General features: G+C 37.2%; 2 protein-coding genes across 2 annotated transcripts in view; both read right to left on the minus strand.

Annotated features, from left to right (window-relative positions):
• LOC131972984 (uncharacterized) overlaps positions 1 to 7,714 on the minus strand; it is a 21,857-nt gene extending 14,143 nt beyond the window's left edge. The window contains exons 1-7 of the mRNA XM_059334817.1: positions 7,595 to 7,714; positions 6,246 to 6,296; positions 4,378 to 4,497; positions 3,005 to 3,067; positions 2,304 to 2,417; positions 986 to 1,099; positions 270 to 436 (exon numbers count right to left, since the gene is read on the minus strand). Coding sequence (XP_059190800.1) covers positions 270 to 436; positions 986 to 1,099; positions 2,304 to 2,417; positions 3,005 to 3,067; positions 4,378 to 4,497; positions 6,246 to 6,296; positions 7,595 to 7,714 — 749 coding nt within the window. The remainder of the gene's footprint in view (positions 1 to 269; positions 437 to 985; positions 1,100 to 2,303; positions 2,418 to 3,004; positions 3,068 to 4,377; positions 4,498 to 6,245; positions 6,297 to 7,594) is intronic.
• Positions 7,715 to 18,673: 10,959 nt separating this feature from the next.
• LOC131973058 (neuronal acetylcholine receptor subunit alpha-7) overlaps positions 18,674 to 23,089 on the minus strand; it is an 84,472-nt gene continuing 80,056 nt past the window's right edge. Inside the window, exon 10 of the mRNA XM_059334903.1 lies at positions 18,674 to 19,726. Coding sequence (XP_059190886.1) covers positions 19,169 to 19,726 — 558 coding nt within the window. The 3' untranslated portion in view covers positions 18,674 to 19,168. The remainder of the gene's footprint in view (positions 19,727 to 23,089) is intronic.

Below are 23,089 nucleotides of genomic sequence, written 5' to 3' on the forward strand. Positions count from 1 at the left end.
TAAATGTGTTCTATGTGGTCCACTTGGTCTGTGGTATATCCATATCCATATTGATATATTACTGGGTCTGGGTTCTTATGGGTTAAACTAACATTTTTCAACCTGGAGCCCAGTTTCCTTTGTTTTTGTGATAAGTTGGGAAAAAAGGGGAAGTTTCCTAGCTGCCGGCTGCAGTGCATTAATCTTTTAGATACAAAAACATTAGAAAGTAGAGTACAGGCTGAAAAATACCAAGATTTCCCTTTTGAGATTGTTTCAATGCTGCAGACCTGAAGGAGTTGAGGTCAGTGTAGTTCTGATCCCCGCTCGGAGAGGCCTGCAGGAGGATTTCTCCAAACATGGCGAGGTAGACAGAGATGACCTCCTCGGAGTCGTAGTTACACTGTCTGAGTGCTGCCGTGATCTCCTTCTGGTCCACCAGACCTGGCAGGGTAGACTGGAAAACAAAACCAAACACACACTTTACATTGCTTGCATTCACACGGGTCATCAGCTGGTCAGTACCAAGGTTATAATAGTTTTGGATTTTTCGTTAGTTTTAGTTTTAATTTTGTTGTGAATCTTCGTTTTCAAATTCAGTTAGTTTTAGAGTGAGTTTTCTAGTTTTAGTTTAGTTTTTAGTTTTTGAAAATGCTTAGTTTTAGTTTAGTTTCTATTAGTTTTAGTGTTAGTTTTAGTTTTTTTGTAATGGGCTAACATATTTACCATGTGTTGCATGTTCAAATAGAAACACTGAATTATGTATTAAAAAAGTTGACAAAAACGAAAACTAAGGACATTTTCACTATAATTTTAGTTAGTTTTAGTTAGTTTTGTAACCACACAATACAGTTTCAGTTAGTTATCATTTTTTTAAAAACTCTAGTTTTTATTTTTATTTCAGTTAACGAAAATGTTTTTTTCAATTCTAGTTTTCGTTATTTCGTTAGTTTTCGTTAACTATAATAACCTTGGTCGGTACAGACAGCAGCTCAGTGTTGCTCACCATGACTCGTTGAACTCGAGCTTTGACAAACTCGACGTGAATCTCCCACTGCAGCGGCAGCAGCAGCCACACGCCAGACTGAGGATCCCAAAACCTGCAGACATTCACCCTCTCCTGGGAAACACCAGCACACCAATAGAACCAGTGGTTACAAATCAAAGTCCAACTGCTGTTTAGGAAAACCAGAAGATGCATAAGTAAAAATCTTGATATACAGTTGAAACCAGAAGTTTACATACACCATAAAAAAAAGACACATATGCTTTTTTTCTCACTGTCTGACATGAAATCAGACAATCACTTTTCCTGTTTTAGGTCCGTTAGGATTACCAAAATTATTTCTATTTGCTAAATGCCATAATAATGAGAGAAGGGTTTTTTTAGACATTTTTTTAGTAATAAAAAGAAAGTAATAAAAAAATGTCTAAAAAACCCTTCTCTCATTATACGGTGGCCTGGAAGTGCAAAACACTTACAAAATGTGAAACACTTTTACAAAGCTTGAGACAAATTTACATTTGAGAAAACAGTTTTACATATCATAAAAAAGATACATTAACACAACACTTTTACAAACACTGAAAACAAATTTACAAGTGGCAAAACACTTTTACAAACACTGAAAACAAATTTACAAGTGGAAAAACACTTTTACAATTGACAAAACACTTTTACAAGTGGTGAAACACTTTTACAAATGGCAAAACAAATTTACATTGCGTGTGGTCGCTCGTGTGTGCCAAAAGATTCTAAAGACCGACCACACGAAAAGCAAAATCGAGTAATTTGGCTCATATGTTGGCCACAAAACGGGCAGAACATCCCTCGAGCGCCGTCCATCCTCCATCAATATATCTCCATGCCACAGAACCTTGAGTTGTCGCTCCCGGTGATTGGCCCATCCAGGTTCAGCCCTGGAGCCGGTACATTCCTTTTCCGGTTGAAAATCGATTTGTAAAAGTGTTTTACCACTTGTAAAAATGTTTTGTCATTTGTAAAAGTGTTTTGTCAATGTAAATTTGTTTTCAGTGTTTGTAAAAGTGTTGTGTTAATGTATTTTTTTTATAATATGTGAAACTGTTTTCTCAAATGTAAATTTGTCTCAAGCTTTGTAAAAGTGTTTCACATTTTGTAAAAGTGTTTTGCACTTCCAGGCCACCGTACTCATTATTCTGGCATTTAGCAAATAGAAATAATTTTGGTAATCCTAACGGACCTAACACAGGAAAAGTGATTTCATGTCAGACAGTGAGAAAAAAAAGCATAAGTGTCTTTTTATATGTAAACTTCTGGTTTAACTGTAAAGCTCCCGTCTCACCTCAAACATGTAGGTCATGACGGTTCCTTTGCCCTGGATGTAGATGGTGCCGGTGCGATCGTCCTCTCTGACCGCCGGCTGGCTGCTGGCTGGAGTCTGCAGCTGACTGGAGCTCTGAGGGACAAAATACACATCACAGTTTTTGACACTGCAGCTCAATTTGTAGTTTGCAGGGTGAAATTGATTTAACTTGTAGTAAAGCTAATTTTTAAAAAAAATTATTATTATTTTTTAAATTATTTTTATTAACGAAGAAACAAAGAAAAGAACAGTGGATTACTTATTAGGAGCCACAATATGAAAACAAGACACTTAAACACAATTCTAGACAACAAAGACTCAGGAACATATTTACAAATTAGACATAATGTAAACACAAATAACATACAAAGTATAATATAAAGGATAACCACAACAACAAAAAATGAAAACAACGATACACCAGTACAAAGCCACACGGCGAAAACAGACAGACGACCAAAAAAAAAAAAAAAAAACACACAACAACACAAATTCAGCCCAAACAGAAATATAGAGAGACTGGTAATATACACAGATTCCAGGATAAAAAGAGAATCATATGAAACGTTAATTAAATTCAAAGTAACCCTTGGACCACAGCGATAGCTTTAGACCAATTGATTTTGGTTTCAGGTCTAGCATTATTAATCCTAATTAAAGCTAATTTTAAACACACTCACCTCAGTGTTGGGAGTGATGAAGCGTCCCTGACTGTACCACTCCTTTGGAAATGGCTGCAGGTTCTGGTCAAGACAGAGAAACAACGTGACACATGAACCAGACTTCATGCAGAAACAACAAATGGGTTAACAGTCTGGACTTTGAGTTTCATCAGTCAACATTAAACAAGCAAAATAAAACATAAAAAAATCCTAAAACTTTGGATATGTTTTTGTCCTTAAAGTTGTTTTCTGTTTTATTTACATTTTTTAAACATGAAATATATGCATTTAACAAAAAAAAAATGGTCAGGCTCTTGAAACAACATTTGGTTGAAAATCTTTATGAAACAAAACAGGAAGATGTTGCTGTTATTTCAAAGCAAACTGAGATAAATCTTCCAAGTTTCTGCAGATGAAGGAAGAAGAAAAATGCTGATGATGAAGGAATCTTGTGAAAGTCACTTAATTATTTTGGGATAACAAAAAGGCATTTGATTATTGTTTGAAGCCTATTATCTATCTTTGTTCTGGTGAGCGTGCATTGAAGGCTTTCCATTATGTTGGATTTAAATCATGTGAACTTTGTGGCCTCTCTAAGTCAGTTTCATGATTGAGAAAAGAGGAAAAAAAAGCAAAATATAATTGAAGATTTAAGAAATCGACATTTAGATATTGTTACCTTCACCATTTTTTGTCTCAAGATGTGATAAATAAATAGACCAGGGGTGTCAAACTCAAATACGCAATGGGCCAAAATGTAAAACTTGAATAAAATCGCGGGCCAACATTGAACAAATAAACCTTTTAATATATACCAAACATGTTTTGCTTTAACATTAAATATGGAACCAGCAACGCTTATAAACATACAATATATAACTAAATAGTGCAGACATGCAAAATCAAATTTCAAATAAAAAACACATCAATGTCATTAATTTATTAAATAAAAAATAAATAAAAATCGTATGCCTCTTTTCTATTTGCATCCTTCTGATTTAAATATCAAAATAAAGTTTTTCAACGGGTTAATACATTTAAAAATAAAATAACAATAATAAATCTAGTATAAGCAGTAAATGCGCCGTATAATACCGGCGGGTCAGCTTTTATAGTACAATAATAATATAATAATTTGGTATTGCCTCGCGGGCCAAATAAAATTACACTGTGGGCCAAATTTGGCCCGCGGGCCAGAGTTTGACACCCCTGAAATAGACTGTTGGATAATGGTCTGAACATAAATAGTGTGCGAAAGAAAAGTTTGAAATAATTTAGTCTGGATCAGGAGAAAACCAAAGGCTTTATTGGAAAGTTGTTTCCCCAATAATTTACAAGGTATTTATCATTTTTCTATTGCAATATTTTATTTCCAGATAAGTGGTTCCTACCTGCGACTCGTCCACATAAACTCTGTTCCCATGGTGGTTGAAGCAGCTGTACAGCATCCCGTTGTTGTGGAGGAAACTCTCAAAATCCAGAGACACCTCTTCACCTTCTGCAACAGTTTCCTGACAGTGTAGTTTACAGAGCAGAGAGAGTTAAATGTAACATTTTGATTAATATAAAAACCAAGGCCACATTCGCAGTTTAGCCCCTCTGTGGTCATTTTTAAAGTGTCGGTGCAGCCATATCATAATAGCTTACATGTAAATCAAGTCATTTTTTCGGTTCTAAAAGACAATTTATGAAGAAATTTAAGCTAAAAAGTAAAACTAGAACATTTATGAAGAAATTTTGAGTGTGCTTGACTCTGGCCAATGACTCTCACTCATACATTTTTGGATTACAATTTGAACTGTTTTCAAAATGGAAAAGAGGAGGACGTCCTGTAAGATAAAACAGGTTTTGGTGTGTCTGTCTGTCTGTCTGTAAGTAGTGTGAAACTCGTCAGTTTGTGTCTTACGAAAAACAGGTGTGAGCAAACAGAGAGTGAAAAACAGGTGTGAGTTCCCCTTGAACAGAAAGCATTTTTGGCCAAACCGTAGCTCCTATCATTAAATCAACTTCACTTTGAGCATCCTGAGTTCTTCCTGAACGTCTACATATGTGTTTTGTGGAGAAAAATTTAGAAATTGTTTTTTTAGAGCGAACAGAAGAAACTGGTACCTCTGCTTTTCTCCAGAAATGTTCCTGCCTTTTTAACATGGCGGTCTATGAGGCTGTTGGTGCTTGTTGGTGGCGCATCTGCATCCTACGCCCAAACTATGACTCTGACAGCAAGTTTCTATGTATAAATTAATTCTGTAGAATGGCATCTGCAGCCTTGAGCGCAGTTTCCAAATTTATTTTTTGACAAATTTTTCTCTCCGTCTACACTCTAGCGAAGATGTCATCCACTCTAGCCTCTCCATAAGGTAAAATTGGGGGGATTTTTGCCGTGTTTTTGCAGAAAAATTTGAAAACCGATTGCCAAAACCCTTAGAAAAGTCAATGTACACTTGTCATGGCTGAGCCGGTCGATTCGATACCAGTATATGCAACCAAAACTCTGGGAGGAGTGGTCGAATGGAAAAAAAACACGGAAGAAATGGAAGAATAAAATCTAGGATTAAGCCCGGTGGATAGTATATAGTATGCTCTTTCAAGCACACTCAATAAAATGAATTTAAATATGAAAATGTCCATTTCGAATGAAACTGCAGCCATGTGTTGACTTTTTTCCTAGTTCACAATATTATTATATTTTCAGTATTATATAAGCAAAACCACAGCATATTTACAAGCAAACAAAGCATATTTAAAAGCTCTCTAGATATAATTTAGTATGTGCAAATATATTTTAATGTATTCTACAAATGTTTGCCATTTCTGACCATTTTTGATATATTTTTAATACTGTGATGGACACCGAATACTAAATTCTCTGTATTTTGAAAATTTGTATAAAACATAATACAATGTAAATGTTGCATTTCTATATAAATTAATAACTAGTTTATTTTGGTTATTTTTATTTTAGTTTGTTTGTAATATTCCTAATAAATATGTGAAATCAATATTGGATGAGATACTTACATGATAGTTGTAATTGATAGTGATATAATAGTCATGTCATGATAACATGACAGATACATAATTAATGTTTTAGTGAATATTTTACAAAGCCGCTCACAGTCACAGTTGGACTCAGGACAGTTTGTGTTGTTTCTTCTTCCTTCTCCTCCTCCTCCTCCTCTTCTTCTCTTTCATCTTCTGCTTCTTCTTCTTCTTCTTCTCCTCCTTTCTTTGTCTGCATGTTGCTCTCTTCACTCTTTACAGACTGGATCTCCACAGTGTGACTTTGAGGCTTCGCTGCTTCCTCATCTGCCTGGAAACACACCAGAGACAACATGTTGACAAGGTCACTGAAAATTAAAACCAGTGGCGGTTCTAGACCAGTTTTACTGTGGGGGCCAAGGAGGGGCCAGTGTTTAATCAGAGGGGCACATTAGCACATAAAAAAATGGCAAAGATGATATTTAAGCATTCAAAATCTTTATTTTAGCTTATTTAAACATCTCATATATTTGGAAGATACAAATACATTGATTTAAATAATGAGACTCACCAACAATAACAGTTTTTTTTTGTATGACAATGACATTTCTCATTTTTGTGCACAATCACTTTTTTTATTTTGAAAGCGCATTACAGTCAGAATGATCTATATATATATATATATATATATATATATATATATATATATATATATATTTATATATATATAGATAGATAGATAGATAGATAGAGATATATATTTTATTGCACGATTAAACTATTATACAATGTTCACATTCTGGGTTCCTTTTGTGTACAATAAGATATTGTTTGAACAAAAAAAGTTAGAATTGTTCATTGTTATAAATTGATCATTTTATTATTAATTTGACACAGGGGCCACAGCAGGGGCCAAGGGCTTCTTCACAGGGGCAGCGGCCCCTGGAGGCCCCTGTCTAGAACCGCCACTGATTAAAACTTTATAACCTTCTTGACCAAAATTTACAGAAGGATCCTGCAGAGCTCAAGTCTGTGGAAGCAAATTTCCTTCAGTGTTGGGGAAAAAAAAGATCCTATTACTGTCAAATTATTTCATAGTAATGATTTATATCTCAAAAAACGACTTAGTACCTCAAAATAATGACACAGTAATGACTTTTATTAACATTATTAACTTCGTATTAAATAATATAAATAATCAAAAATAATGACTTAGTATTGCAATATAGTGACATGAAATCGTAAAGCAATGAGAAAAAAATAAACTTGATAAACTTAATATAAACACAATAATGACTTCATTTTTTTTTTTTTTTTAAATACTGAGTTAATGTCTTGTAAGATTTTCTTTCATTATTTGAAACATTATTTTCTAAAATAATTAAGTCATTCATTTCAAGTTATTTAAGACATCTTAACCGAATTTCCCTTCGGGGATGAATAAAGTAATCTATCTTTTAAGAAATTTTCTCATTCATGACTTAATTATCTTTTTTTTTTTTAATCACAAGGTAAAGTTTTAACTTTTTCTGTTCCTGCTAGAAATGGACAACCATACATGTGCTCCATACTGACACATTGGATGTTTTTCTTCCTTTTAGCTGCATATTGAATGAAATAGACATTTACCTGCAGAGTGCTGCCGCTCCGTCCTACAGGTGTGGAGGTCCGGGCGGGTTCGGGCCCTGCCTCCCGGGCTTCCAGCCTCTCTGGCCGGGCTTCTTCACTGACGGACGCTCCGCTGCCCATCCTGACACCCGCAGACACTCAGAAACATCCAGGGAGACAGAGACAGAAGCAGAGGGGCTGACAGGCCAGCAGTGATGTCATCGAGACAGGTGAGAACGGCTGCAACCTGACACACCTGTCCGCGTGACACAGAAGCTGTCTAATGTTTGTGCTTTTATTCATAATCATATTAACTCCCAGTTAAATTAATGATTTACATGACGTTTTTGGTTTAGAGGCAAACAGACACTCCATTATATATATACACTGTAGAAAATGTTTGTAGAAATTACAGTGAAACACTCAAACTGCATCAGAAATAGGGCGTAACATTAAACATTGTGTATCAGCGTAGTAGATACTTTTAATTACCGTTAATCAAAGAATAGCACAAAACGTTTACTTTTACTGTCATAAACTGAAGAAACACACAGTTTTGCTGTAAAAATATAATATTTTCATGTAAAGTTAATGGAGAAATACCATGATGTCACAATGACACAATTACCCAAAAAATAACGGGAATATTCAGTGTAAATGACAGTTTTTGTTGATATTTACATACATACATACATACATATATATATTTACATACACACACACACACACACACACACACACACACACACACACATATATATATATATATATATATATATTTACATATTTATATATATACTCATATATATATATATATATCTGATGAATTTCTTTCTTTTTAAAGTTTTTCTACTTTTACTATAATCTAGAGGTTTTAGTAATTATAATGTCTATAAGTCTTATGATGTGTATAAGAACAGCAATTAGAAAAGAAAAAAATCAATCTAACTATAAATCTCTGACAATAACAAGCTGAAAATTAAGCAAATATTGTCTTTTGAATAGTAAATATTTCCTGTTTTACAGTAGTCGATCAGAGAAAAATCTGTGTTGAATAATAATGAAGTCTGTTTGCTAATAAATATTATATTTTATGTTGTATTATTCGATTCAAATCTGTCTTTAACATTTTAAATACATGTAACATGATGTACAGTAAAGATTTTTCCCCAAACAAAACATTTTTAATAAACACATATAATATCGATCAAACTGCTGTATGTTTATTCATTTGAATAATGGCTCTTATCTTTTTATTATTCATCTTTTTTTCCCCCAAATGAACACTAATCTTCTTTTTCATTTTGTAATTCAGTGCAGGAAGAATGATCATTTTGTTCCACAATGCAACTCCAGCGGTCACTTTTTTAAATTTTTCCTCATTGCACTTGAAGGCTATACTGTACCTTTCCACATGAACTGTTTTCTTAGAGGCATGACAATAAAATATTAACCTCCTGAGAACCTGCGTCCTCATATGTGGACATTACATTTTAGGTTTGTTGGACTTTATACTTCATTCTGCTTAACTATGACATGTTGTCCTCAGTAGTACACACTCTAGAAAATACATCAAGGAGTGTAAAAATCAGATGGCAGCATCTTGGTAAAGTCAATCAACAGCTTATCCCCAGAAAAAAGTGGACCAGGTACAAAAGCTGATCAGATTTTATGGTTAAAACTTGTTTATTTGTGCTGAATAATGTTTGTAGTTTGAGATTCTGTACAAATTTGACTATTTCTAGCAATAGCAACAAGCTACGACTGCTAATCAGGAAGTTCTCATTTGACAATGAATAGATTTTACTGTCGTTCTTTCAAAGAGAGGCTGTAAATGTATGGAAATAAAAGTTTTATACACTGGTGATTTAATTGTGTTCTACAGTAAAATAACGCTTAGTATTTAATCATGCTTTGTTTTTAATAACGCTTAGTTTTTGTATTTATCAGGTCCTACTAATCCTAAATATCTAGGAGAAACTAACAATACTTACCAAACTAAAGCTTGGGTCTCAGGAGGTTAAAATATGTCATATGTTAGAGCAGTCTGGCTGCACTGCTTCAACTCCTCACTAGAGGACAGCATCAGCCTGTTAATGGGATTCAGAGCAGAGCTGAAACGTCCCCACAAATCACAAACATGTTTTCCTACTCACCTTGGTTACATTTGGAGACTTTAAAACAATGCAGGTGAAAATAATTTAAAATATCGACTCATTAAAATTAAAAACACTCACCTGGAATGGCCACAATGTCTCAGTTATTTTGGATAGTCCATATTTCGTTGAGACTATTTCTGGGTAGAAATACAGTAGTTCTAATGAAAACTTTTAATGAAGACTGCTGGATTTTATGGCAGGACAATAAAATACGAGCCAGGAAGTCCAGGTTATTAAGCATCACGATTTTAAAGATTTGTCTATCCTCATCACGAGATTATAAAATAGGAATTTAAAAGTCTGGAAAGTTATCACAGCAACACCTGTACCTGTCAACGGTCTGCAGTATTGAGTGTGAATGTTCGGTCTGCAGTGCTAAATCTTTTAACTCGGGCCACTTACTGGATTTTTCTGGGGCTTTCAACTACATCTCTGGGCCTTTCTCAGTTTGCATGCAGCAAAACCAAAACCAATCTCTGAACATGTGTTAATGTCATAACCTCTCACTATTATAATCATCTGTTACATGACTGATGTCACACACTTATAGGGTGTTGCCACTGGCACTGTTGGCAGCGACGAGTCAAACCCAGGCGGCAACCTCCGGGTCTGAGCAGGGAGGCAAACCAGGAAGTGCCTTAAGCTGCATTCTACCAAAAATTCCAGCAGGGGATGCTAAGTTTGGCTGCAAAAAAACCTTTCCATTCATTTCAATGCAGAATTTGAAAACTTCTCACTTGATTTATTACCTCAGATTTTTCTTTAGGACAACACTACGTTCTCAATCGCTAGTAAAAAATCTTCAAGACAATTTGATGTTAATAGTTCTAATAATGGCCCCATTTAGAAGAAAATAGAAGATAAAGAATCGTATGATTTGGGGCGTGGCTACCTTTGATTGACTGGTGGCTAACATCAGGGATCATCAGGAGAGAAGCAGAACAATGCGTATCCACAGCAACGTGCCAATAAAGTTATATATAACGTTATATAGATATAAAAAAGGATGTTTACCGATTTTGTCTCATAACTTTGACTCTTTCACTGTATTTTAACTTAATGACAGTTTATTTGAACGTTTTGTTCAGTAAAAATGTCTTGTTCAGCGTTTGGTTGGACTAACAGACACTCCAAGGAGTCGCTGCTCAGTTTTCTGAGGTAAGAAAGATACATTTTGTTTTTGTTTTTTTGCTAGCCAAAACTAACATCCCAGTTAATGCTCCAGTTGATGCTAACATGAATTAGCAGCAGCTTCTCTCAGTCAGGTTGAGGTGTAGAGAGGCTGTAGTCAGTGATCAGATCCCTCTCCTCCTCCACAGTCCAGATATGGTCTGTTCTCCGTATCAGAAACAAGATGGCGACAAGTGTAACTCAACTCAACTCAACTCAACTCAACTTTATTTGTAAAGCACTTTAAAAACAACCACAGCCGCAACAAAGTGCTGTACATAAACAAGCAAACAAGAAACAATAAAATAAATAAAACAGGAATACACACTAAAATAAATAGTTTCATTGTTGTAACGCTGAACTCTATGCTTCCAACGGGCCACAAACCAATGGGTGACGTCACGGTGACTATGTCCATTATTTATATACAGTCTATGATCAAACCAGGCCATGCTGCTTTATGTTCCCATTACTGAGATGGACCATCTCTAGGGTTGGGTTAACGCATGACTGACCTGCTCCAAGGGGGCTGCAGATACGTGGGATCAGCCTTGTCATCATTCAGGGACAATAAAGCTGTTCTCTTCAAATTTTTAAAAAATCGAATGGAAGTGGTAGATAAAGAACTCATCAGTTATAGATACAACTTCAAGTGTCCAGGAAGAATTTCTAACTTTAAAGGCAATTTTCAAAGTGGCCAAGTAGTGGAATAACAACTTTCAGGTCATGTGATGCCTTTGGACCCAAAAAGACTTTAATTCAGCAGATACATCTATTTTGAAAGTCCTGCAGAATTACTTGTTTCACTGTCAGAATTTGATTCATTCTGTCCAATAACATTTAGAGAGTAGAAGAGCCATATGATTAATTTCTTTTATTCCTGTTAAAATTAGCAGAGTGTTAAACCAAATAGAGACAACTAAGTGGACGGAAGTTTCTCATGCTCTATGGGCGCCATAGATGTGGAAGATCAAAAGAAGAGCTGGGTCATTTCATACATGGAAGTCAAACTTTTCAGCTTCTTGTGACACAAAACAACTTTCCTAGGAATGAACAGGGCCCCGCCTCCAACACTGTATCCAGTTCTCTTTATACAGCCTGCAGCCTGGTTGTACTGAAAATATAAATCCCTGCTGCACTGAGTCAAACCGAGTTAGGCCAAGCCAGCACGGGTGTGTAGAAAAGGGTTTTTAGTTCTCATTATAGCATCTGAGGCTACGTTTACATGATGACGGTCTGAACAGAAGACGCAAAAGTGGCGTCGCGTCTTCACTTTTTATTCCTCGTTTAGACGAGCGTTTTCAGGAGGAAATCTGCTGCATACGGTGACGCAAAAGTGTGTGAAATTCGATTGTATGCAGCCAGGCAGCATCACTTAAAGCGATAAGAGCATCTTTGGGCATGCAGAAGTTTTCACTCCACACATTTTCATCAGCTACTCCTTCCACAAAGTTCTCCACCATCACTAGATCTCCCAGGTCTCGTTCACAGCCGTCTGGCTCGCCTCCGACCAATTGCTGCATCCAAAATGTGATGGAGGTAATTCCAGATCCTTCTCTGTTCACTAATACTATCTGTACATATCCTGTACATTTGGTGGAAAGACTCCTGTAAGTTTATTAGAGCTGCCAGAGCAGCTTGAAGGTCCAACGCATGGAAATAATCCCATGTTTGTTTATTTTCCTGTACTGGAGCATGTATGTGACGTAAACACATACGTGACGTGAGCAGATCAGATCAGAGTTTTGTGTCTTGTCAGTGTAGATGACACGCTACGGCGGAGCGTATTTAACTTTTCCACTTTGGAAGGTGGTTTCAGATTTTTGCGTTTTTAAGCCCCAAAAATGCAGTCACTGTCTAAACGAAAGGCACTTCCGATAAAATATTTTGTCGTTTTTACCCGCAAGCGTCCTCGTGTAAATGGGGCCTAAGCAAACACTAAAACTAACCATCAGAAACAGGTAAGAGGTGGTAGGTAATATATATTTTTATTAAACTTCAGTCTGCTGTATGCTCCATCCAACAGTTTTTTAACGGGGGTGTAATGAAAATTGCGTTCTCTTTGGGATGGTAGCAGGGCTCTAGCCTTGTTAAAATCATCTTAAGTGTCCATTAAAGGTTTTTATTTGCTGCTCTAAACTTTGTGTGCCTGGCAGCTCTCTCCTGCTGCACAGCACTCGATGCTTTCACCCTCTTTGGTATCCGAACGACTTGGGTTTGTCATGTAATTTGGTTCCAGAGCAAACTTCAGGCCAGACAGAAGCCGGAGCAGCTGGTGAAACCCGGCAGATATATTACATCCCAGTCCGTCTGGGCCACAGAGCGGTAAAATCCTCACTGATTGCCCCTTTTAAAATGGGTGGGCTTTTTTTTTTTCCTGGAGGAGCTTCTGGCTCTGTGTGCCGAGTGTTGGGTGAATAACAGTGGGACTCATCCTCCAGCCTCCACAGCTGGCCAAATTAGAAATGACGCGCAATAAAAGAGGAAGGAAACGAGTTTCCCCGGAGAACAATCTGGAGAATGACTCTCTATTCACTCCGACAGGGAGAATATTGACAGAGTTATACACTCTCTCACAGCCAATCAGCTCTCTTTGCGGTTTTTATCAGAACGGTCTCAGAACATCTGCTGCTGCTCTGCTTTTCTGTCTGTCTGATTGTCTGTCTGTCTCAGTGTCTCAGTGCCAAGTCTCAGGTTAATCCTGGTTTGGCACCAACAACTCCTCAAACACAAACAATAGCTCCGTGCTTTTGTGTGAGGAGATGAAAGACTTCAGCAGGGAGAGCTGGTGGATCGATGTGTGTCTAAACCCAGAACTTATTAAAATGTTGTTTCAGATCAGGATCATACACTGACATGAATATTTGTGTGTGTCGGTTCCAAGGTTATTATAGTTAACGAAAACTAACAAAATAACGAAAACTAGAATTGAAAAAACATTTTCGTTAACTGAAATAAAAATAAAAACTAGAGTTTTTAAAAAAAACGATAACTAACTGAAACTGTATTGCGTGGTTACAAAACTAACTAATACTAACTAAAATTATAGTGGAAATGTCCTTAGTTTTGGTTTTTGTCAACTTTTTTCATTCATAATTCAGTGTTTCTATTTGAACATGCAACACATGGTGAATATGTTTACTGAGACTGGGATGTTTACACTAGAACCAAAATTCAAAACAGTTAATAACCTTATTGGGGCTGAGATGGATAAACCAAAGGAAATAAAGGCAAAATTTATTATGACCTCTTTGAATCTGGCACCCAACACATAGCCCATTACAAAAAAACTATAACTAACACTAAAACTAATAAAAACTAAACTAAAACTAAGCATTTTCAAAAAATAAAAACTAAACTAAAACTAGAAAACTCACTCTTAAAACTAACTAAAACTAACTGAATTCGAAAACAAAAATTCACAACGAAATTAAAACTAAAACTAATGAAAAATCCAAAACTATTGTAACCTTGGTCGGTTCTTGCGTTCCACTTTAACCCATAACAACCCAGACCCAGTTATCCTTAAAGGAAAGTTATGGGGGATATACCACCATTTCTGATGTGTTTTCAAAAACACTATCCCTAAATGTAAAAGATCTGTGATGTGACATAAACATTACATTGGGCGCTTATAGTATTTATGTTTATATTTATGTTTATATTTCGTATTTTAAAATTTAAAAAAACTAGACACAAATTTGCCTTTTTCTCTGCATCTCCACAACATCTATCAAAATTGTGACATTATTAGTTCTGTTTAACAACAAATTATTTTTTAGATTTGTTTTTAAGTAGCATAATAATAATAAATCGATAATAAATAAATACAAATAACCATGTGTCTTTTTGTGTATCAAAATTGTGACTTTAATTTGTTCAGGAAATATGGTCAAAACAAGTTAAATGCAATACAGGACACTGTATTAACGGATTAGAACTGTTCAATGGGTTTAAACTTTTCCTAGTAACAAAAAATAGAAGATTTAACGTTTTTGTTACACGGGTGTCACCATGGGTTCTTATGGGTTAAAAAAAAAAAGTTTTACTTTTTTTGGCAGTATTGGGCTTCCATAATCTGACACCCAGTAGGAGAGAAAAGAGAAATGTGTGACTTAATTAATGTGCACTAATTAACAATATCATGTTAAACAATACTTTAGGTCAAACAGAGGAAATATAACTATGTACATTTGTAATGAAAGATTTCTTATAATCATTGTAGACTGACATTTGAACATGTAAACAGAATCAGCTTTATTCTCTTAAATGTTTACAGAACTATACAACTGGATGGGAGATGAAAACCACCATATTATCTCCTCAGCTCTTATCTTAGGTGTAAAAAATATTTTATTATTCAGGAAAAGTCTCCATGGCATGTACATATTTCCGAGCAGCTGATACACCAGTACATTTATAGTTAAAGAATATTGTCTTTACAGCTGGATGGAAGTCTTAGTTCACACTGCTGATGTGACGTAGACTTCCTCATCATTTTATTTTATTTCTGATTAATTTTGTAGCTTTGATGTTTGCAATCCAGTAATTAAGATTTGAACATAATGAACACCTCATGCGCAGTAATTAACACAATTAACAGATGCACACACGCAGGACGGTAAAAAACTAAACTAAAGGCTTCTGAGGTTGTTTTTTGTTCCATTAACTGCACAAAAGACATACATAATGCGTAAAAATGACAGTTTTGGAGGTATATTGCACCACCTTGACTAATGGCTGATCAATAATACTTCATAATTTAATCCTGTATTTAAGCTTCCTGTGATTGCATGTTTACTCTAGAGTAATTTCCGATATGAGTTATTGCATAATGCAACACATCTGGCACAAATCGAATCTGCATGACTTTTATCGTACTATATCTATTCATCCTGAATTGACATTTTCTACTTGCTGCTGCATGAATCTTCAGTATTTAATCCTGTATTATCCTGTATTTAAGTTTCCTGTGATTGCATGTTTACTTTAGAGTAATTTCTGATATGAGTTTTTGCATAATGCAACACTTTTGGCACAAATCGAATCTGCATGACTTTTATCTGTACTATATCTATTTATCCTGAATTGAAATTTTCTACTTGCTGCTGCATGAATCTTCAGTTCTTTACATTTGATTTGGTAATTATAACGATTTAGTCTTTGTTTAAAATAAACAAATTAAACAACTGCTTCCTTTACAGAGTCTCTTCCCCTCAAACATCCAGAAGCAAATCTGTTATTTTTCTAAATGTAATTTCCATGGAGTGAATATTAACTGTGTCTGTTCCCGGGAGGCAGTAAAAAAAAACAATCACTCATACGCCAGTTTGAGATGAGCTCTCTGTGCAGCTGCCCTGAAAACAAAAAGTTTGTGTGACGCTCGACAAAAGTTTATTATACATTTGTACAATTATTTACTGACCTGAAGCAGTTAAAGGAGTCAGCAGAGCATTTTCTTCAGCCTGTTTTCAGTCATTTTCCGAAGTTGTTTTCATGCTGAAGAATAAACAGCAACTAATGGCTCCTTCAGAGGGAGACAGTGAGCTCTGTCACCTCTCACTCTGCTGATCATGCTGAACCTGCTGACAGGAGCTCTAATATACGGGTTCACCTGATGACACCTGAGCCGGATCCAGACATTGAATGGAGGCTACAAGATGCTGATTAAAACGATAATTAAAAAGATAATTATTATGTGCACCTTTGATTTTTTGTTACAAATACACAAACATACACTACCGGTCAAAAGTTTTAGAACACCCCAATTTTTCCAGTTTTTTATTGGAATTCAAGCAGTTCAAGTCAAATGAACAGCTTGAAAGGGTACAAAGGTAAGTGGTGAACTGCCAGAGGTAAATAAAAAAAGGTAAGCTTAACCAAAACTGAAAAATAATGTACATTTCAGAATTATACAAGAAGGCCTTTTTCAGGGAACAAGAAATGGGTTAACAACTTAACTCTATGGAGTCTTGGGCTATTTTGTCCATTTTTGAATTCTTTTTCATGTCTTTGTAAGTCATTTTGTGTCTTTTTTGTGTATTTTTTTGGTAATTTTGTGTCTTTTTTTAGTCATTTTGTGTCTTTTGGTGTCTTTTTTCGTCATTTTGTGTCTTTTTTTTCGTCATTTTGTGTCTTTTTTTTGGTCATTTTGTGTCTTTTTTTAGTCTTTTAGTCCAACATAAAATGTGATTTTGAATCTTTTTTTTTACTTTCAAAACACTATCATGCTCAATAAAGAATTTTAAATGTTGCAAATGTGCATTAATTTCAGAGTACACTGAGACATTAAACTGCATCATTTTCAATTAAATTCTGGAAAAGTTGGTGTGTTCTAAAACTTTTGACCAGTAGTTACATTTCTGCTTGTTTCACGTATAATCCAAATTCCAAAAAAGTTGGGAAATTGTCTAAAAAATAAATTCATGTGATGAATGTGCTCATTCTTGTTGACATGTTCAGATAAAAACAGTTCAAACTGATGAACTTGTGTTTTTTTGTTTTTTTTTTAGAAATATGCACTCTGAATTCTAAATTTGATCATTTTAAAAAAATAATAAAGTTAAACAGTGGCTCAACTATTTTGGAATTAAGGTTATAGGAGTGAATGGCTTGTTTAGTCCACATGGAAACAATGACAATTTAGTAATGTACAGGGTTTTTGTTTTAACATTTCTGTCTTTGTTTAACTACGATGTCCTGGTTTAACGTGAGTTTAGAGTGGGAGACGTGGGCAGCGATTCAAAGGTCTGGAATGACAAAGGGAAACAGAGACTGTGACTCTGACTTTTACATCTTTAGTAGGAAACAATGGGCCAGGAGCTGAGAGCCACATACAAGGAGTGTAGAAGGAGGAGAAGACTTGGGGTCAAATTAGATCATATTCTTGGAGTACAACACGTGCATTAAAATCTGGCCAGATCAAAAACCATCTGCAACTCCAATTACCGTATTTCCTCAATTTAAAACCGGGCCCCTATTAATGACCGGCCTCATTTAGTAAGCAGGTGTAAAAACAATTTTTAGTAAATAAAAGCCGGCCTCTTTTATAAGCCGGGTGTCTTACCGGCAACCTGGTCTCACAGAAATCCGTGAAATATTTCACTTTCGCTTAACTCAAAATCCGTGGAATAGCCACGGAATCACTCAAATTTCCGTGAAACTGACACGGATTTCGCTACAATGCAAGTTAATGACAGTCATATCCCGTGGCTATTGGTTTGTTCCAAGTCACGTGACTTTCAAGGTCCCGGCGGTCAGAACAAAAAACATGGCGGACAGTTCTCTCATTTTTAGTGAAAAATCAATATTTTGACTTGATTTTGAAATCCGTGACAGTTTCACGGAAATTTCAGCGAAATTTTTGAGTTAAGCGAAATCCGCGGCTATTTCACGGATTTCTGTGAGATCATGTTGCTTACCGGTGTTATGTCAAAGTCTGTTCCCCCGTCGATATGTGTCCCCCTTACCTTAACCTGCACCAACCTGACCCCTGACCCCAACCAGTCCTCCTTTAAGTTGTTAACATGAGCCCAAGTTCACCTCAACCCCAAACAGTTCTCTCTACAAGGCCTCACCTTAAACTTAAATCCTAACTCCAACTGCGGAGGTGATGCTACGAAGAACACCATTCAGGAAACATCGTTTGACGGTAACAGATTTCAACACAACACCTGTATTTAGAAGTTTGGCCACACGAGTTAGTACTGTAGGTAAATATGGTTGTTTCTCCTGCTGTCCAAGTCATTCTCTGTAAAGTCGAACCGTTTACGCACGTTCTTCTGGGCTTTTTAGTAGTTTAGACATTTTAAATCCTGCTTAAAATGAACATTCAGCGTGCTGTTCATTGTTTGTTTACATCCCAGTACTTCCAATATGGCCGACATCCAGGTAACTGGCTACAATGCGCTGTGTAAAACACTCTAAAAAGTGCCGGTCAGAGCTGCTCTGATTTAATTTTTTTAATAAAAGCCTCCTTCAAATAATAGCCTGCCCCTATTATTAGCCGGGTCCCAAACTGATTTTTTATTAATAGAAGCCCCGGCTACTATTTGAGGAAATACGGTAAACTACGCATATGTTGTACACCAAGAACATGACATAATTTGACCCCTTGTCTTCTCCTCCTTCTACACTCTTTGGTGAACACAGACAGGAAGTCACTTTACAGAGACGGATGAACACATTGTTGGTTTGGGTCTGTACATCGGATCTATAGACAGCAATAAAAATAAAGATATCAGCTGTCTCCTCCTCCCTTTCCACCTCAGCTGAAGAAATCTTTGGAAATGGCCTCCACAAAGTTGGGAGCCGACATGAGGATGCCGATGGTGCAAAGGATGGTGAAGAGCGAGAAGGCGACCAGACAGAGCCGGTCGATCACCGCCGCGGCAAACTTCCACTCGCTGCACACCGTCTCCTCCTCGTCCTGGCTGCGAAAACGCCTGGCGATGTACCTCACCTCCTCCAGGATCTGGTTCAGCTCCGCCTCCAGGGCGGAGCCAGCCGCAGCTCCTCCTCCTCCTCTTCCCACGGCCTCCTCGCTGCCCACGCCGCCCCCGACCAGCCGCGAACACAGGAGCTCGGGTTCAGAAGGCGAGGCGTAGTGCAAACCCTCCATCCCCCGGAAGCCGACGTACAGGAGGTTCCCGTTGGTCACCTGGGGGTGATGTCGCAGAGAGCCCTGGCTCACGCTGAGCTCCAGGCTGGACAGGCTGCCCCGCCTATGCTTGGTGGCGTTGTGGCACGCCAGACGGACCTTCGCCTCACCGGGACGACGCATGCGCAGGAACCAGGCACACCAGTTCAACAGAATCACACGAGTCTGAAGAAGAAGAAATAATAAGAGGAAGAAGGACAAAAGGAAAAGGTATTTATCCGAAAGTTAGCTTTACAAAGTGAGAGTCAAAAATATTTACATAAAAACAAGTTAATTAAAATTCATTTATGCAGAAACGTGTTTATGCGGAAAAAATGTGCATGTACATGAGAGAGATGTGAGTTCATGTGTGGCGTGTGTGTTTGTGTGTGTGTGTGTGTGTGTGCAGGAGTAGGCAGATAAAAATAGAGCATGAATAAAGTGGATCTGTGGCTGCTCAGCTCTCTGAGGAAATCTTCTCCTTCAGTCCAATATTTCACTTCACACTCGGCTCATTAAATATTTAGCTGTCAAACATCCGTCACAGCACCAACACTTCACTGCTTCAGTTTGGTCGCTCCGGTCAGCAAGGTTAAGTCCAACAACACATTCAAACTTTTATCTTCCTTTCTGTGCTTTTCAGCAGGTTCCCTTTTCTTTAATTCACTTTTATGCTCATTTTATTTCCTTTTCTCTTCTATAGTGTATTTTAATTAGCTTTCTTTTCATCCTCTGCTTCCCTTTCGAGTGTACTCTAATTAAACTTTTTACTGGTTATGAAACAGTCTGGATGTGATACTCTACATGACCTTACATAAGCAAATGAAACAATCAGTCAGAACCATGGCTATTCATATAAAGTTATTCTAAATGCCTGTCACAGTCATCAGGTCAGATTCTGACTAGGGTTGCCAACTCCCCGAAAAATAAATAAGGGACACTTCATTGGCAGGGCCGGCCGACCCGATTGCCTTCACCCATCCTGGCGTGGTGAAAATTTCTAGCCCCTTTTTTGTAATTAAAATGATTTTTTAACAATTTGACTCGAACCTGAATTGAATTAGATGCATATTTTTGTGTGACATGAATACATGGAAAACAAATGATTATCCAGCAATTCACTTTAACACAAAATAACAATTAGGCCCTGTTTTTCAAAGATGTAGTGGAGTTTGCTGATAACAATTTGATTCACTCCTTTTGTTGGCTTTTAAAATGCAGCATGTATGCAATTGAATGGCCATTTTGGAAGATTATAGCATTCCATAATTCCAAATTGGTTCAGTAAAAAGGCATTAAATTCATGTCATGAACACATGGGGACCTGGTCTTCAAGAATGCACTGGAGTTTGCTGATAACAAATTGATGTATTTATTTTATTGGAGCAGCATGAATACAATTGAATAGCTATTTTGGAGTCATGCAGCTGACAAACGGGCCGTAAAGTGCAATGTAATTGCGCACTAAAATTTAAAGTGCAGATGACGTCACCGCAGTACAGGAAGCATGTTGTTTCAGATCAGTCAGTCCACCATAGACTAAGGAAAAAGAGCGCCGGCACAACGTGCAGTGTGCTTTATAGATGTTATCACGCACTTTTTCCACCCCGGTGCTTCCTTTTACCCATTCTTCAGTATTTTTGCATCCTTTTCTGTTTTTTTCTCGGAGGGGTACTAGATACATTGCTGCTCGAAGGTGTAGCGTCTGTGTCACTGTCACCTACGCATGCTGCTTTGTTGTCTTCTGCTATCTTCTCCTCGACCAATGGGATGACCGTATTCTGTATCGTCATACTCGTGTGTGAATATGCTGTCAGTTCATTGGTCACAGAGCAGGACGGGCCTGGGAACAAGTTTACCGTAAGTTTACATATAAAGCGCCCTGTTATTAAATTTTCATTGGCATTTACTGACTATTTTTTGACTGTCACAATAATACGGGACAAAGTGCGTCCCTTTTCACCTCAATACGGGACGGGTGCTTTTGTTTCTAAATACGGGACGATTCCGTTTTTCAAGGGATGGTTGGCAACCCTAATTCTGACACATCACGCTGGTACTCCAGAACCTCCTTTAGCTCGGACGTTAGCGGGGCCTCCAGCAGTGATAAGACCCAAATCTGGCTCCGCTCCCACCCTCCACCTGCAGTCAGAGCTCCATGGCCCGTATCAGTGGCATCTCCCACAGGCCTCATCCTGCTTCCTGGGAGCCAGCACTGACACCAGGCTGCTGGAGGCCCATGCCATTTTGCATATATTCTGTTGAACTTTTCATCTGTCAGCAGCTATGCACTTTGCAGTAATTTTTATTTTATTTTATTTCATTCTATTATAGTTTCTTACTGTATTTCAGAAATTCAGGGGTGAATTCACACAGAATGGATTGGGGCCGCTGATAGCACCATGACTTGTGCATCACAATAAAGTTTTGAAGCTGAGCACAATTTGCCTCTTTTTTATATGTGATTGCAGTTATCCAAGTGGCAGAGTATAAATTAGAAGGTAGAAATGAGAGGTTGTGAGAGGTGAGGCTATGAATAAATTTACAATTTGATGCATACTTGGGCTGGGCTTTTTAATAGATCAGACCCGGCTCATTTAACCGCAAAGACAATGTGTATTTACACCATAGACTGTATATAAATAATGGACGTAGTCACCGTGGCGTCACCCATTGGTTTGTGGCCCATTGGAAGCATCGAGTTCATCGTTACACTTGTCGCCATCTTGTTTCCGATACAGGAAGCAGACCATATTTGGACTGTGGAGGAGGAGAGGGATCTGATCACTGACTACAGCCTCTCTACACCTCAACCTGACTGAGAGAAGCTGCTGCTAATTCATGTTAGCATTAGCTGGAGCATTAACTGGGATGTTAGTTTTGGCTAGCAACAAACAAAAACAAAATGTATGTTACTGACCTCAGAAAACTGAGCAGCGACTCCTTGGAGTGTCTGTTAGTCCAACCAAACGCTGAACAAGACATTTTTACTGAACAAAACGTTCAAATAAACTGTCATTATTTCACATTACAGTGTGAAAGGGTCAAAGTTATGAGACCTAATCGGTAAACGTCGATTTTATATCATTAAAATGTTATGTATAACTTCACTGACACGTTGCCGTGGATACGCATTGTTCTGCTTATCTCCTGATGACGGCTCGCCTTGTTAGCCACCTGTCAATCAAAGGTAGCCACGCCCCAAATCATACAATTCTTTAACTTCTATTTTCTTCTGCATGGGGCCATTATCAGAACTATCAACATCAAATTATCTTGACGATTTTTTCTTAAAAAAAAAATTCTGAGGTAATAAATCAAGTGAAAAGTTTTCTCATTTTGCACTGAAATGAATGGACATTTTTTTTGCAGCCAAACTTAGCGCCCCCTGCTGGAATTTTCGGTAGAATGCAGCTTATGGCACTTCCTGGTTTGCCTCCCTGCTCACACCCGGAGGTTGCCGCCTTATTTACATCCCAGGTTTACACACAAAATTAAAGAAGATTTACAGTAGTTTTACAGTGTAAACTTACAGTCAATACCTGTAAA

Source organism: Centropristis striata, chromosome 6, assembly GCF_030273125.1.
Source record: "Centropristis striata isolate RG_2023a ecotype Rhode Island chromosome 6, C.striata_1.0, whole genome shotgun sequence".
In the NCBI taxonomy this organism is placed as follows: domain Eukaryota; kingdom Metazoa; phylum Chordata; class Actinopteri; order Perciformes; family Serranidae; genus Centropristis; species Centropristis striata.